This window comes from Neovison vison, chromosome 4 (assembly GCF_020171115.1).
Source record: "Neovison vison isolate M4711 chromosome 4, ASM_NN_V1, whole genome shotgun sequence".
Taxonomy (NCBI): domain Eukaryota; kingdom Metazoa; phylum Chordata; class Mammalia; order Carnivora; family Mustelidae; genus Neogale; species Neogale vison.
The window spans coordinates 63,477,472-63,493,861 of record NC_058094.1 but is presented as its reverse complement, the minus strand read 5'-3'; the positions used below and the strand labels follow the sequence as shown (position 1 = coordinate 63,493,861).

Below are 16,390 nucleotides of genomic sequence, written 5' to 3'. Positions count from 1 at the left end.
ACCGGCCCCTATGCCAAAGCTACAGAGGCTGTCTTCGCTCAGCTGGCAAATTTTTAAAAGAAGAAAAGAACTGGATGCTTTTTAACAGCTCTTAAAATGCTGAGGTTGTACCAAGTCTGGAGCTAATGCAAGATGAGTGGCCACATTTATAACCTTTCCTCTCTCCTCATTTCTTAAAAAAAAAACTGCCTGGTGTGTCTCTTTCAGAAAGCCCAATATCTGGAATGATTCTGCCGTTCCCTTGAATGTGTGAGATATTTAAGAGAGTCAAGTGATATCTCAAAATTGCCTTAATGGCACACATTGAGGAAGAGAAGAAGGTAGACTAAGGAAGAGGGTACTATCTTCCCTTTGCATAAATGGCCTCCACAATGAATGCACAAGGCCATGGAGGAAAAGAAGTTTATCCAGAAACCAGCACAGACACATCCCCCCAGGAACTCCTGTATCTTGGGCCACTGTGACCCTTTAGTTGAGCTGAGCAAGAGGGGTGACTGAGTGAGAAACGGAAATCAATTGCTCTGCTTTACACCTATGGAGGGCTCCAGGCAAGGTTCTAAAAATAACCACTTTGTGCTCCAGTCCCTGACTCATACTGTTATTTCCGGAGCTCCTCTGCCTCCCTCCTCCTCTCACCCAAAAAGTTTTGGATGCCTTAGAAAACTTTGCTATCCAACAGGAGAGAGCTCAGAGACAAACTAACTTCAATCCAACACACTTTATTCTTTGTTTTTTTTTTAATTTTTTTTCTTAATTTTCAGTGATCAAGTATTCAAGATGTTGTAAACCAAGTTTTATTAGTACATTGACAAGAGATTTCATTAAATACAAGGAAATTATACATCTTTTAAATTACCCCTAAGAGATCTCCAAATAAATATTCATTGTAAAAATCACAAAGTCAAATTCCTTTATGCAACAACTCAAAACGGCCTTTCATCACCAACACACTTTCACACAAAACACACACACTGAACACACACTCCACCAGGATCCTAATGCCAGTTTATTTGACACAGTATTACATCTCCTTTAACTGAAAAGTTAGAGGCGGATCTGCTTATTCCGTGCTTCTAAATTAACATTTGGGGTTTGGGGTAGAGGTATGTATTTTAAGAAAAATGCCCACTATAAAGTTTTATCGATTATTCTTATTTTTCATTTCTAGATACAAAGTTTAAACTGTTCACCCCCTTTGGTTTAATATGTCCCTGCAATTACTTTAGTTTTGGATAGTTTCTCTTCTGATTTTAACATAAAACAGAATACCAGAAAAAGACAACACCATCCAAACCCCAATTATTAAAAACACCTCACAAGGGTGTCAGTTTTTTGGGAGAAGAAATAAGAAAAGATTATGTGAAATTGTTTTCCACTCTCTCTGAAATTATTTGTAGCATCTGATTATTCTTGCTAAAAGAAATAAGAAAAGCACTGAGTTTTCCATAAAAAAAGGTATGCCCCCTTAGAGTTTTCATGTTTGCAGTGTCAAGTTCATTGACTAACTGTAGTAATGAGAATAATGAGTGCTTGTTTTCTGGGACGTTCTCTAGATTTCCAAAAGCAAAGCACATGCGGTCCCTTACCAGGGAGACTGTAAATTCAGTGGTGCATTTTTGTGGTGAGCATGCATCATTAAATACTTATAGCACCGAAGCTTTTTTTTTTTTTTTTTTTTTTTAATGTTGCAAAAGCCAATACCCAAGGAGGGTCTTCATCATACTTGAACTTTCTTAGGCTGAGTAAAAATGAAGTGCTTGAAAGGACCTGTTCAAACATATACAGATCTGTTTCCAATGTAGCAAGAAGCCTGAGACAGACACAGCCAGCAGCATCCTGGAAGATGAGGAAAGGAGAGAAAACAGAAAAGATAAAGTGCACAAGGCTACCACCTTCTCCTGTCCGTCACGGCACGCCCTTCCACACCAGGAAACAGGAAAACTACAAATAACGTGCAGAGGCTACGTACTGGTCTGGAGAACAGAACTAGCAAACCTGCCGTCTAGGCAATTCTGGGATTACACAGTATTTTGATATCCAACTGCTACTTAGAATACTCCGTATGCCCCTCTATAGCAATAGTTAGACTCACGTTTCTGCGACATCGAGGATGTCTGACGTCCACACACACTTAAAGTATAATGGGCTACCCGCCTAGACTTGGGCTCTCCTACCGCTCCTGGGCATACTACAGAATTTCCATGAATGCTTCAGGTCCATTCAAAAACCATGCAGCTGCTCTTTGGTTGATGCAAAACAGGCTCCGAAAAGAAATTTTCTGGCTCCAAGTCCACCAAAGAATGCAAGCTGGAACTGCAGACCGAGGAAGAACCTTCTTGGTAGTTGGTGAAAATGCAGGATGGCCATTATGACTTCCTCCTTCTCTGATGGCTGCGTTTCCAAGTACATGCTCCCGTCTGTGACCACAACTACTAATAGTAACAATCTATGTTCATTTAACATGTAACACTTTGCTTCTGTTCATTTAAAACTTTTATTTAGGAAACTTAAAACCCATATTCACTAAAAATTAATGGAAATGTTAACAATCTTAAAGAGGAAGAAACAAACAAGAAAGCATACACTTTAAATCCCCAGAGCTCAGATTCAATAAATCTGAACCGCATTTCCTCATGATTCATTCCAGAAATTCTACCGAGACCCAATGCTAACATCAAAATTGGTTTGTTCTACATTAAATATAAACTATAAATAAATACTTGAGGTATGTTATGACAACGTTGAATATAACACTTAGCTAAAATAAGTGTAAATTTACCTTGAAAATCTAAACATTAAATTTTGATGTTTCCTACAGATTTTTTTTCTATTCTACACAAAGGAATAATAATTTCTCTACTCCTCAGGAACAGTAACACACCAAAAAATGAAATGCTTTACCTCACTAAATTATAGTCACTTTTGCCTTTGTTAACCAAAACCACTGTAGGCATTTGATAGTGTGAGAAGCAAGCCATGGCGATAGAAACCTGCTTCTGAACACTAACTTGGCCACTCTGTACAATCCTAAACAAATATCTTTGCCTCTCTGAGCCTGTTTTCATGATCTGTTTAAGAAAAAAAAAATAAAAATAGTTATCTTGCAAAGTTATCAACAGTATTAAAATAAATGATGTATATTAAATACTTGACAAAATTCTCTGAAATACTCAACACTCCATAAAAGCTAATTTGTTTCTTCTCTGCTCCTTCTTTCTCCTCTGACCTTAGTTCTGAATGACTTTTGAAAGTTTTCAAGCATTAAACCTACCTAAAAGAGGACTTCATACTAATGAAGATAACAAAAATGTGCTTCAACCACCCACCCTCCCCCTGGGAGTTTCTAAATTAATAGGCTAGACTCAAGGGTATTTTATTTGCCTATGAAGCCAAATAATACATTAATCTACAGGGATGAAAGAAGAACAAGATGACCTTTTCCAAAACAAATATTTAGAAGCCTAAGTTCATAGAAAATGGGAATTAAATTTAAAATAGGAGTTGTGACTATAAAGTGACCAACATGTGAGAACCTCATATCTACAGTTAAATGGTGCCATTTATAAGATAGTCACTTTAGTTGACTATGCAATATTCCAAGGATGCCACCAGGACCCAAAGCATTTGGGGGACAATTCTTGATTGGTACGTATTCTAAAACTTCAGTCTTCCGTGATTTTTACTACTTATTCTACATTAACCAACAACACATGAATGATACACCCTCTATCTACAAGTATCACATACTTGGGGCACCTGGGTGGCTCAGTGGGTTAAAGCCTCTGCCTTCAGCTCAGGTCGTGATCCCAGGGTCCTGGGATCGAGCCCCGCATCGGGTTCTCTGCTCAGCAGGAAGCCTGCTTCCTCCTCTCCCTCTGCCTGCCTCTCTGCCTACTTGTGATCTGTCGAATAAATAATAAATCTTTAAAAAGAAAATAAGTATCACATACTTGAGGAAGTACAATATTAACAATTGTGGTGTACAATTTAGGCTAATTTCTTTGAGTTTTGGCCAGTCGACCTGAAGAATTTCACAGAGCAGCAGATGGTAATTGGCTAAAATAGTGCCTGATAGAGAATTGATCACTGGGTGCTGAACTAGATGGATGACTGTTCAGAGTAGAGAAAGGGGACTGTCTAATTATACGTGAAGAATCTGTCACTTCCTACCCTGGAGTTCTGAGAGAAGCTCCTTTTCAAAATACACTACCAGGGGGTGCCTGGGTGGCTCAGTGGGTTAAAGCCTCCGCCTTCAGCTCAGGTCATGATTCCAGGGTCCTGGGATCAAGCCCCACATCAGGCTCTCTGCTCAGCAGGGAGCCTGCTTCCTCCTCTCTCTCTGCCTACTTGTGATCTCTGTCTGTCAAATAAATAAATAAAATCTTAAAAAAAAATAATACACTACCAGGAAGAGACAGATCCTAAGAGTGTTGGAACATAACAATCTTAGCTTAAAAAAAAAAAAAAAAGGTGCTAATTCCATCCAAATTCTCCCGATGCAGTTCTTTTGCAAATACCACCTCTCCCCAACCTGTATATCTTCAGCTCCAACACAAAAGGAAATTTTCTAACAGACCTAAAAGATCAAAGATCTCCCATAGAGAGTAAAAGGGAACCCTGAGGCACCAGAGTAGACACTAAGTGAATCAACAATGTTCTCTGTATATACCACATAGAGACAAGTTGGACAGACACTAGTGTAATTACAGGCAACAGCAGACTTACAACTCAGTCAAATGAGACCATTTCGAGGGAAGTCCTTGTCACCTGAGATCACTGGCTCCACCCCTTCCAGACATTATTCAGTCTAACAGTGATAACCCTCGCCACAAACCACATGCCACCAAAAGAACCATTTGACAACACCGCTCTTAGGTGGAGAGGAAAATGACCTTGAACCCAGGAATGCTCATGCAACTCCACCAGCGCCTCCAAGGATGAAGGGCAGAAAGCCTGAATCACGGGACAGTTCTGTCACTCACTTCCCCTCTACGGAAGAGTGTAAGCCAGCCAAGGAAATCAGTTCCTAAATTAGCCCCTACATAATCATAGCCTCCTTGGCAGAAACTGTTCACAATTATACTGGTATTTGGACCTTCCACGTCCCTCCTACGTCCGGGTTGTCAAGATTCTTTTTCTGAGCAGCTGAGACCCCATGAGTTAACTTGCTATCAGTCCAGAGTGCTGTCGGGAAGGATCTACCTTAAGAACCATGTAGAAAGCATTCTGTGTGGTACCTAAGTCAAAGTGATGTGCTGGGAGGAACTGAAAAGGATGATGGATAATGAGCACAAAGTGCATTTAGGAACAGAGAAATCCTCTCAAAGAATCACTTCGGGAAGGTTAATAGGAGGAAAGAATCAAAGAGAGATGTAAAATCGTTCTAGCTCTGATAAAGGGAATTCAGTATGACAGATGAGTTGATTTTAAATAATTTTCAGTCCTGACTTAGGATCATACTCTCACAGCTCACAGATCCCCTTCCTCCTGTATTCAGAGTGATTTTCTTATCACAGGTATGAGCTTCCCTGATTTAATTACTCAACTTCAGGGGGCAACCACAGCAATTTTATGTACATAAGAAAGAAAATGATTCGCTAGGGTTTCGCTGGGGTTATACACTAAAATGGTCAGATGGGACTCAATCTTACCTCTATGGAATTTCTTTTTCCAACTATTTTGAGTGTCAAGTTTACAATTCTTAGCTACCCTTGTGTGGGCCAAGAGCTAAAAGAATTTCTACAGCATTTTTCTTTGGATGAGAAAGTCATCAGTTTCTCTCCTTATGATGCATCTCAAATCAGGTTCCAGCCATACTGTTTAGCACATTAGTTTTAAAGCCCCTGGCAAAAGAATACCGGAGTTTATATTCAAGCTATCAGATTTATGATTCAGCAGACTCTTTACCTTATGATGGGGCAGACAGACTAAAAAAAGAAAGTGTCTTATGAAATAAAGTAGCTGTTCCTTTTATCACACTATGCATATGATTCCTTTGAAGCATTTGAAAAATTCTACCTGATTTGTAACTCTGCTATGGCTTAAAATGCTATTAACAGTACTTTAGGGAAGGTTTATAGTCCTCTTTTCAAAAATGTATCTGCTTTAGTCTCTTGAAAGAAAAAGTAACATGCCACACTTACATTTTCCCAATCAAAATTGCATAGTTGAGGCAAATTCGTTTGTGCTTTGTAGCGGAACTCACAGTAGGTGTTCATATCTAAAAACTGATTTGTAAATGCAAAGTCATGGTCAAGCTCACCTTTGTCTGGAGTGTATGCTAATGATATGTACTGCCAATACACTTCCCAAGATTTCATTAACCAGGCGCCTCTCAGCCTTATGCAACCCTGGAGCACGAGCATGAAATTCACGGAGCGGAAATGGTAACAGATCTGTCTAAACTCCTCCTTCTTGGAGGGAAGGGGGTAAAGGCTCTCAGTCTTGTTGAGGTATCCAGCCCTCACTCAATAGCGGCTGTGTATACGGAGTTTTGTTGGTTTGAGGATTGCGTCTTTAGAGGTTAAAAAAAGAAAGAAAGAAAAGAAGGCACGGGTGTTTCTCAAGTTGCCATATTCATCTCAACCAACAAAACTAAAATCTTCCGTTTTCAAGCTTCAGGAGGGAGGCTACATGGCAGTCGGGCTCTCTTCCAGCCCCGGGTCCGGGGAGGAGCTTATTGCTTCGGGGAAGGGCCCCGGATAGGTCTGTGCTGTGTACTGGATCCCTTTCTGCAGACCAGTCTCTTCGCGGAAGTCCCCCTGGCTGCTGAAAGCCGGGCACGATCTAGTCCGGGCATACTTCGCGGCGTTGTCCGTGTGACCCACCACCTCGCTCACAGTGCTCAGAGGGAATTCTCTCCACCGTCGCCTCTGCAGCTCGTCCTCCTTGTACTTAATGGAGTACCAGGCCAGGAAAATGAAAATAAAGCCGACAAATTTGAGGCCAGCCGCCAAACCGAAATAGACAAAACGGAACGATGTCACGTTGTACTCCCAGCAAGAGCCTTGCACTCCACATTCCTGTTGCCACAGCATGCACGTGGTGTCGATGACGGCGCCGAAGTAAATTGGCGTAGGAATGTATGCTAGAGCGGGAGAGAAGACAAAGAACGGTATCTAGCCCTTCTTATCAGAGACAACAGATCTGTAGATGAGCAAGGTGCTTGTTTGCTCTAGGACCAGTTGAGGACAGTGGTTTTCTTGTATTAAGTGACCGTTTTAACTATGGCACATCTTATTATAATATCTCATTATAAGATATAGAATTATAATATAATAAGATATCTCATTATGATATAAGATATAGAATTATAATATAATACCTATATTATAATATAGGTATTATTAAAACGTTCACCGAGTTATAAATACTTTAAATCTTCCAGTTTGCCCCTCAGTCAGAATACGTTGTTACATGTTATATGTAAAAATGTCGATTGCTAAAAAATTCAATCAGGCGATCCTTTTAAACTTAAAAATCAGATTTTGCCATTAAATACTCAAGAGGCTATACTAAGACCCTTTATGAACCACTAAAATGCAGTGCACTTAGTTCTTACGGAGTTGGGTTCTAGTCCTCGAGTGCAGGAAGAGTACGAGGAAAACACTGTCCCCTATAAGCCAGAAACCACATCAGATGGCACACTGTATAAAGACATTTGGGGCATAGCTATAACTAAGGCATAAAGTTCATCTTTGAAGCTTGGGAAACGTCTGTGATGGATAGTAGCTTCGTTGTTTGGGCAATGAGATAGACATTTCTTCACTCCCATAAGAAAGAAAGTCTACCCAAGTAGACTTCCTTCACCATATGTTACTCCCTTTGCTGAAATGTGCCCCATCCCCAAATTGTTCACCTTACAATCATCTAACCCTCCTTTAAACTCCTCACTCACTCAGATGCCACTGTATTCCCACTACATTTTGTAATCACCTTCATTGCACCAACTATCATGTAGCAATGAAAGTATTTGCGGATTTGTCTCCCGTAATTTCCTGGAAGGCAGAGGCCAAGTCTTTTATTCCTTGCGTCCCAAGGACCCCTCAGGACAGCCCATGGATCCTCGAAGAGTTTATACAAGGAAGTGATCAGAAGGAGCAGGGGAGAAAAGGGGGAAGAAAAGAGAAAAGAGAGGAAGGAAGGGAAGTCGGTGGACTAAGTGATGTATTTTTAAATATATTGTATTCATTTCAAATGACGTATGTTCATTACAATTAAAATGTAACATTACTAAAACACTTAAAATTCTCTTTTTGCTTTGGAATTTGGGGGAATGGAAATTGGTTTGTTGGCCCAACTATAGCTTTTTCATAATCAATAGAACTTAAGTAAAGTCTGAATTAAGCAGATGACTGAAGTATCCCCCTTTCACTTATTCCTGACACGGCGACCACCCTCTATTGACTTACCCCAGCTCCATGACATCAAAGACAAACAGGGCAAAGAGGAGGACCTATTTTTTTTCTTTTCCTATTCAACTACCCCTTCGCTAAACAAATTTCCTTCTTTGAAAACAATTTTTTTAGTTTTCAACAGGAAGTATAAGGCAAGCTTCTTAACTAAATCAAAGCATCTCAGAATTTCCTTTCGCCAGCTGGCTTTGAAAAATGGCACCAAAGCCATTTTATCAAAGTTTTCAAAGTTTTATCGGCACCAAAAAAAAATAAGCCACCCACTCAATGCAACCAGAAACCTCTGAGGGTGACCGGAGAAAACTCCCTACTCCCAGACTAGGCCACCAACCACAGCATAATGATAAATTGAAATTCCAGAGAAGATTAATGTTCCAGAGGGTCAAATGATACCATTTTAAAGTGTTTCACCCTTCAAAATGGAAATTAAAAATTTAAATCAAAAAACTTATTTCTTTTTCTTTTCTTTTCTTTTTTTTTTTTTTTGGTCCTGTGGACAATGATACTGATTACTGGGAGAAACAACAGCTGAAGAAAATGACAGACTGCTACTCGTGAAAGAAAAAATATGCTTGATGATGAGGAAGTCAATAAAAAATACGTTGAAATTGATCAAGGCAATGGGCTACTTCACATGATATTTCCCATGCATTGTCCCAAAACACGACAGAGTGAGACGGTGTTTGTCAAAATCAGAACGATGTTCTTCACGCCCTAATGAATTCTGCCATATACAGACAGTGCTAATGACCTTCTCTTGTTAACAAGTAAAGGGGACTCCTGATGCCTGATGTATCAATTTGGGGACATTTCTTTTTTCTTTTCAGAATTTTTTATTTCTTTTCTCAGAAAACTCAATAGGTATCCTTTTTGCCTGGCCCAATAAAATTATTGTAAAGAAGTAAGAAATTAACATCTTTTCAAATAATACGAGCGCCAATTTCCATCACTTTCATGTGAAAAAAGCCATAAAGGGACAAAAATGCCAGGATCATATAAGCCCATTATAATTGCTTGGTTCAATATTTCTTATGGTACCAAAAACGCTCTAGGGAATTTAGCCCACATTTATGCTTATGGTGAAAAAGAAACTGTTCTAAAATCCGTTGTATTCTGTTTCCTCAAACGACAGGACTGGGTAGCTTCTAGTTCAAATCAGAAAATAAGAAAGTTATGCCCTCGCCACTAACCCATAAAATCCTAGCTGCTACTAAGAGTAACAAATGATCGACTTGCCATTTTTTTAAAAGACCATGAAAATTTGCCATCTGTAAAGAGGCACTAAGAGGCACACGTGGAAATTCAGGAACGTACCAAGTGTTCGCAGTAAAACAAACTGCATTCCCAGCGCAAAAGGTCTCTCCTCATCTTCTACTGACCTACGGTGAAGGGAAAGAAAGAAATGTTTTATAACATTGGCCTCAAGAAAACGAACATCAAATCAAGTCTGCTTAGTACAGAGCCATACAGCAAGAGCGGCTGTGCCAAAATATTTATTTCCTAGAATTTATTAACAGCAGCCAAACAAGACTGCTGAGGTAGCTAAATTGGTGAATGAGTTCTCCCCATTGAAGACTCAAAGAAGTCCTGATTAACTCATTTCTGGGTAAATACTGGTGGAGGGCCAAAGGTTCATGGTTGAAGGGGCACAATCAGCTCTGAGCTTCTAAAATCAGTTCTTTGAGGGACACCTGGGTGGCTCAGTGGGTTAAGCCTCTGCCTTTGGCTCAGGTCATGATCTCAGGGTCCTGGGATGGAGCCCCGCATTGGGCTCTCTGCTCAGAAGGGAGCCTGCTTTCCCCTCTCTCTGCCTGCCTGCCTCTCTGCCTCCGTCTGTCAAATAAATATATGAAATCCTTTTTAATAAATAAATAAATAAATAAAATCAGTTCCATGAAAAAATAGATACAATAATTTATCCTAACTACTGCATTCTTTTTTTTTTTTCTATTTGCCTACTACTTTCCAGAGGGCAGGTGCGTCGACTGAAAGTTATTGTCGTAATTTCTCAAGGGAAAGTATAGAGGAGAGAACTTAAAGAAAGAAGTAGAGTCCCAAGAAAGGATGAAAACAAGTCAACGTTAGAAAAAGAGCAAATCCCTCCTACCACCTCATGTTTTTCTTCTTTTCCCAAAACATATGCTCCAAGTAATTCCTAGATGGCAGGAAGACTGGAGTCTATTGATCTGTAATTAGCAAAAATTAAAGAGCTCTTTTTCTGAAGTTTTGGGTTAGAAGCCTGCTGGTGATTTGCCATGACATGGGCAGCCCTGATCTGGGTTATTTAACATCTCTTGCAGAATTAAAGTTTAAAGAATGAGATTATTAAGGATTCATTTTTTAAAATGATGAAGTGCCTGATCTTTTCTGTGCTATACACGTTGAGTTCTAGGTAAAGCATGTCCACTTCCCCAGGACCCCCGCCCCTGCCATCTTCTCCCCTTATCTTCCTTATCTTTTCCTAGCAATTTGCCCCATGCTGCACACACCATTGTCAGTCTGTAAGTATCTGTTATTGGAGCAATTGAGAGATTCAGCCAACGGGCTTTCCCACCCAGTGCTGTTATCATACATCTAACTCAGCATCACATAAAGAAAAGAAGCCAAAATGTGCAGAAGCAGCAGCAAACAGCCCAACTGTCCTGCTAAGAATGACATCCCAGCAAGTATGACCACCAGGTGCCCAGCACTGGGGGGTGCTGAGAAGCCAGGGCAGAGGTAAAGGGAGAATGAGGACTGATTTCCTTTCATCCTCACTCCATTGCACTGCCTCCGCTGGTCCCCTGAAGCTGCTTCTGGGGGCATGCGTTTCCTTCACCATGCTGTCCCCTTCCCTCCTTTGCCCACGGCAGCTTTTACTGCAAATGCCAACACACTGATCTGAATGGGTCCGTGTCAACATTTTTAACAGGACTTCCATTAAAGCAATGCCTGTGTTCTCTTATAAGCAAAAAACCACAAACAGGATACCTAATAAAACACAGCATGAACAGCTGGAAAATGACATCTCCCAGTCTGTCCTTTCCTTGTTTCAACTCCAAAACTTTATATGATCGTAAAGTTCACGAAATCTGCATTTTGAACTGCAGGCCCAGCATGAAACGTCCACTGATCCTGGAGGCACTACCTACCTACCAGGTTGGAGATAATATTCTTCGCTGTATGCGAGACTTTGAGACTTTGCCAAAGGACTTCCTGCCCCGTCTGGAGTCAGGATCCTTGTGGCTAACATGGTGACACCTTTCAGCTCCTGAACTTGAACAATTTAGGGCACTGACTTCAGGAACCAAAGGCACCCCAAAGAAGTTTCACTAAACTGCAAACCTAGAACCCATCTGAATAAAGAACGTTCTGGGGTATGAAACGTTACAACCTTCCGTTCACTTCCTGGTGTGGGAAAGCACTTCTCTTAATAAAATCAACAAGCAAAGGTCTGAGTGCTTCCCCGTACAATCTAATTCTGCTTTCCTCTCCACCTTACCACGCCAGTCCCAGCTTGGAACGTGTCCTCTGGCCATTCTCATGCACACCCCTGCCCCCCGCCACCAGGCAAGCAGAGTGCTGTTCTCACCTGAGTGTCACTATGATGGCTGATGGTTGGGCGCATGCTGTGATGAAGGTGACAATGAAGAGAAAAATTAAGAACGGGATAAGGGTATTGCAGGCTCGTTTGCACTTCCCGGACACAGCATAGCCGTTCTCGTTGAGATAGGTTTTGACAATAACCACACGGAGCTGACCGCGCTGTCCCACCGTGGGTGGAGTGATCACTTGCCGGCTTTGGACACAGGTGCATTCTGTGTAATTCCTTATCTAAGGGATAGCAAAGATGGGTTGTGAGCCAACCTAAAGCATAGGAAAATTAGGACAAAGTCAAATGCTCTAAAATAGCTCTAGTATTTAAGGATGGGTAATATTTGCTGAGCAAAATAAGTCAAACAGAGAGAGATAATTATCATATGGCCTCACTCATATGTAGAACATGAGAAACACAACAGAGGCTCATAGGGGAAGGGAGGGAAAGCTGAATGGGAAGAAATCAGAGAGGGAGACAAGCCATGAGAGACCCTTAACTCTAGAAAACAAACCGAGGGTTGCTGGAGGGGAGGTAGGTGGAGGCCGATGGGGTAATTGGGAGATGGGTAAGTGATATGATGAGCACTGGGTATCACACCCAACTGCTGGGTCACTGAACTCTGCGTCGGAAACTAATGATGTACTCTATGTTGGCTAACTGAATTTAAATTTTAAAAAATATGCATAATATTTAACTGAAAATACAGCCTCCTTGCTAACAGTAATGATCTAAAGTGTGCATCCAACAGTGTCTGCTGGCCAAATCGTAAACTTTTATAAGGAGCTTTCAGCACTCTGTTCCACAGCGTTCACATTCCATATGCTCATTTTGGTCACAACTATATCCTGCTCCCACTGCTGTGCAATTCTTGGGCTGTCTGATTAGAGAAGCCCCTCGAAAACAGGAACCAAGCTTTCTGTTTACTTGTGCCCACCAGAGCCCCTGGCATCGGCCTGGACACAGCGCAGGACCTAATGTAAATATTTGTTAGATAAATGCAGAGAACACGCGATGCAGCCGTGATGACTCCAAGGCCAAGACCAGGGAACATATAACTAACTGCTTCGTTTGAAAAAAGCTAATTCAAGGACCTATAAATGTATTTCAAATAAAAGCAACCAAGGAATCTTTCTGCCTCTTACGTTGTTTGTACTGAACAGACATCAGCTTGAACTCCCTGTCACTGTGAGCTCCCAGCCACTTAGAGAAGCAGTAGCAACAAATATGAGAATGGGATGCTGTTTGGCCATCTGTGCTCCAGGGACTGCTGGCCTCTTTTTAAGAATGAGGACTGTGCCTTAGAGGACTCCCTCGCTCACTCCCAGGGAAGGACTTAGCCACTGAGAACAGATCTTTGTTTTCTCTTCCAACTTGGCACTCACCAATTATATAATGGGGAGCCAGCAACAGGATTTCTCCATTTATCGGTATATCCTAAAACTCAGAAATCAAATATGACAAACCCAAAACATACAGTCAATGGTCTAATCCCTTAACACCTACACAACACAAGCCAATGCACCTTAACTTTTTAATTAAAGCAGCCTCCTACAATCTGTTCTTATGCAAAGAATGAAATCAGGCTCAGTAAAGAACTGAGTAGAATATGAAAACCTCCCACAGTATTACAGCCTATTTATAATTCACAGGGAAGGGAATTCTCAAAATAGCCTATTCTTGAACGGACAGAAATATCTTTACTCTGAAAGTGAAAGAAAGAAAGAGAGAGAGAAAGAGAGAAAGAAAGAAAGAAAGAAAGAAAGAAAGAAAGAAAGAAAGAGAAACTTTGAACTCATATTCTATGAAAAATGGCCATTGCCCATCTTTGCAGACTCGGATCAGAGAAGGTGCTTGCCTATTCTCTTCTGCCAGCACCAAATGTGGTCATCTTGACCTTCAAACGCATCGCAAGGGCCCTGGCAGAGTAAGAAATGAGAGGCCTAGCATTCAACCTTATCACGTTTCACTGAGTTGGCACAGAATGTGAAGTGGGAGAGGGATGATGTGGAAATAAGTCACTGCACCCACATGCTCCCTTCGTCCCTGGAAAAAAGAAAATGATAACATTGCATAATTTTCTTTCCTCTGGCTTCTTGTCAAGATGTATTTTGTAGGTTATTTGAAATTTCTTGAAAAGAGGAATGGAAGCCACGTGTTAGCCTGTGCATCCTAACATGTCCTTGTCACAGGATGTTGGCTCAACAACAGTACAGGAACTTGGGAAAAATACTCACCCCAGTACTAAGATTACCACTGTTAACACAGCCAGCCAGACAAGGGTTAAAGTATGTAATTCCATCTGATCCGCAGACTGGCTCATATTCGTGTATCTTACAACCACAATTAACATTGCAGCTTCCTGTCAGGTTCCTGTGAGGCATGGTGAGAGAAGGTCTAGAGAGGAAAAAGCAGGTCATGAGCAACATTTACCAAAATAAAACTCTAAAGAAAGTTCTCGACGTTAAGTAGTTTGTCCATTTTAGAGAAGCTAGTCCCATTAAATCAAAGCTGTGGTATTGTAAAGTAACCACCTTGGATAATTATCATTTAGTATCATTTTAAACAAAGCACCAAAAGAAGTTTCAATTTTCTGGTACCATAAAATTAAGACTTCTGTATCAAATTCTGTATCATGCCTCAATTCTGCCTTCCATCTCGGTGCCACAGATCTGGGCTCAGCTGTTCTAACCCCTGTATAACTACTCACTTATTGTGGACATTAAACTCTCTGTCTGAACAAACCTAGGCCTCGATTTCTTTAACTATAAAAGAGAGGAAACACTTTCCTTTGCCAGATCAATAACACCATTAGGAGGGCACAAGCAAAAATCCATCCATCACAGTTGTCGACACAGGTTCCTCTGACCAAAAACTTGAATTGTTCTGGAAGAAATTATCAAAGAAAGACATGGGACTCTAGAAATTGAGTCATAAGTGATTTTCATAGAAGAACGGGAATCACATCACTAGTTTTGATTCAAACAACCAGAAAGGAATGAATGATTCAGTCCTTCCTTTAGAATGCCCAGATGTGGATTCCTAGTCAAAGTGGTAGGTTTTGTTTTCTCATAGGATCATGATGTCTGATTCAAAGAAATGATACAATATGAAAAGTTCCAATACAATTGATCTAGGCAACAAATATAAAGGACAGGGGGAGCAAGTAAGGACACAGAGCTGGGGAGAGAAGTAGAAGAAAATGCTGTGGAAGAGCGGAGGCAGGCAGGGACCCAGGAGGGACCCAGGGAAGAATGAAAGGGGTTCTCCAGTGACCTCTTTCCTTGTCTTCTATGACCACTATTTTTGTCACTGATGAAATACTATTTCCAAAACCAATAGCAGATCCATCATCCATCCACCCATCCAACAATATTCTAGAATGTCTCTTACATGCCAGAACTTATCTTTAATGCCTACGTTGAATAACCACTCCTCGTCCCAACTCTGTGTTTTAGTCACACACAGAGTGTGTTACTCTGCTAACAGAGTATGTTACACACATAAAGCATTATTTGTTCAAAGGTGTCTCTCCTGTGTCCTCTTTTACACGTTGGTAACTGAGTCCTCAAATTTTAATTAAAGGAAAAAATTCATAGCCATATTCAAACCTTATCAAGAGGGTCACCTGGGTGACTCAGTTGGTTAAGTGTCTACCTTTGGCTCAGGTCATGATCCCAGGGTCCTGGGACTGAGTCCCACATAGGGCTCTCTGCTCACAGAGAGCCTGCTTCCTGCAATCCTTCTCCCTCTGCTCCCCTGCTCCTGCTCTCTCTCTCTCTATCATAAATAAATAAATTAAATATTTTTAAAAACTTATGAAGAAAGGCTTCTAAGGAGGCAAAGTGAAATAAACTGTTCTTCATTTATGTGACTCTCAGAAGAAATTTTGTCATACAACTTTGATGATTATGCCCACAAACTCTTGGATTCATATTATTTTGTCATATGCTTTTAAAAATATGTGATTCTAGGCCAGTAATTCTCCACAGAGGCAATCTTGTTCCCTAGGGGACATTTTTGGTTGTCACAACCAAAGGAGTGCTAATCACTGGGTAGGGGCCAGAGATGCTTCTAGACGTGCTCCAATACACAGAACCACCCCACACCACCCCCACATACAACAACCCTGATGACTACACTGGTGCCCTCATGCACAATTTAAACCCCCACACAACCCCCGCATGACTCCCATTGCCCGAGTCTTAGTGGTATTGAGGATGAGGTAAGAAAGCCTATTTGAGACCTACTACTACATCCCACAAATGACTAAATGGAGGTCCAGAGAGGCCAAATGATTCACTTCTATGTTGATTAGTGCTGTCTTAACTGGTACCATATGAAAAGTGTTCTGTGTCCATTACTGTTCTCTTTGCTAGTTCTTCAAGAGCTACATTGCAAG

At 40.9% G+C, this 16,390-nt stretch overlaps 1 protein-coding gene across 1 annotated transcript in view; it reads right to left on the bottom strand.

Moving 5' to 3' along the window:
• Positions 1-6,617: 6,617 nt before the first annotated feature.
• SLCO5A1 (solute carrier organic anion transporter family member 5A1) overlaps positions 6,618-16,390 on the bottom strand; it is a 127,776-nt gene continuing 118,003 nt past the window's right edge. Inside the window, 4 exon segments of the mRNA XM_044246979.1 lie at positions 6,618-7,087; positions 9,729-9,793; positions 11,986-12,227; positions 14,226-14,385. Of these exon segments, the coding sequence (XP_044102914.1) occupies positions 6,618-7,087; positions 9,729-9,793; positions 11,986-12,227; positions 14,226-14,385 (937 nt within the window).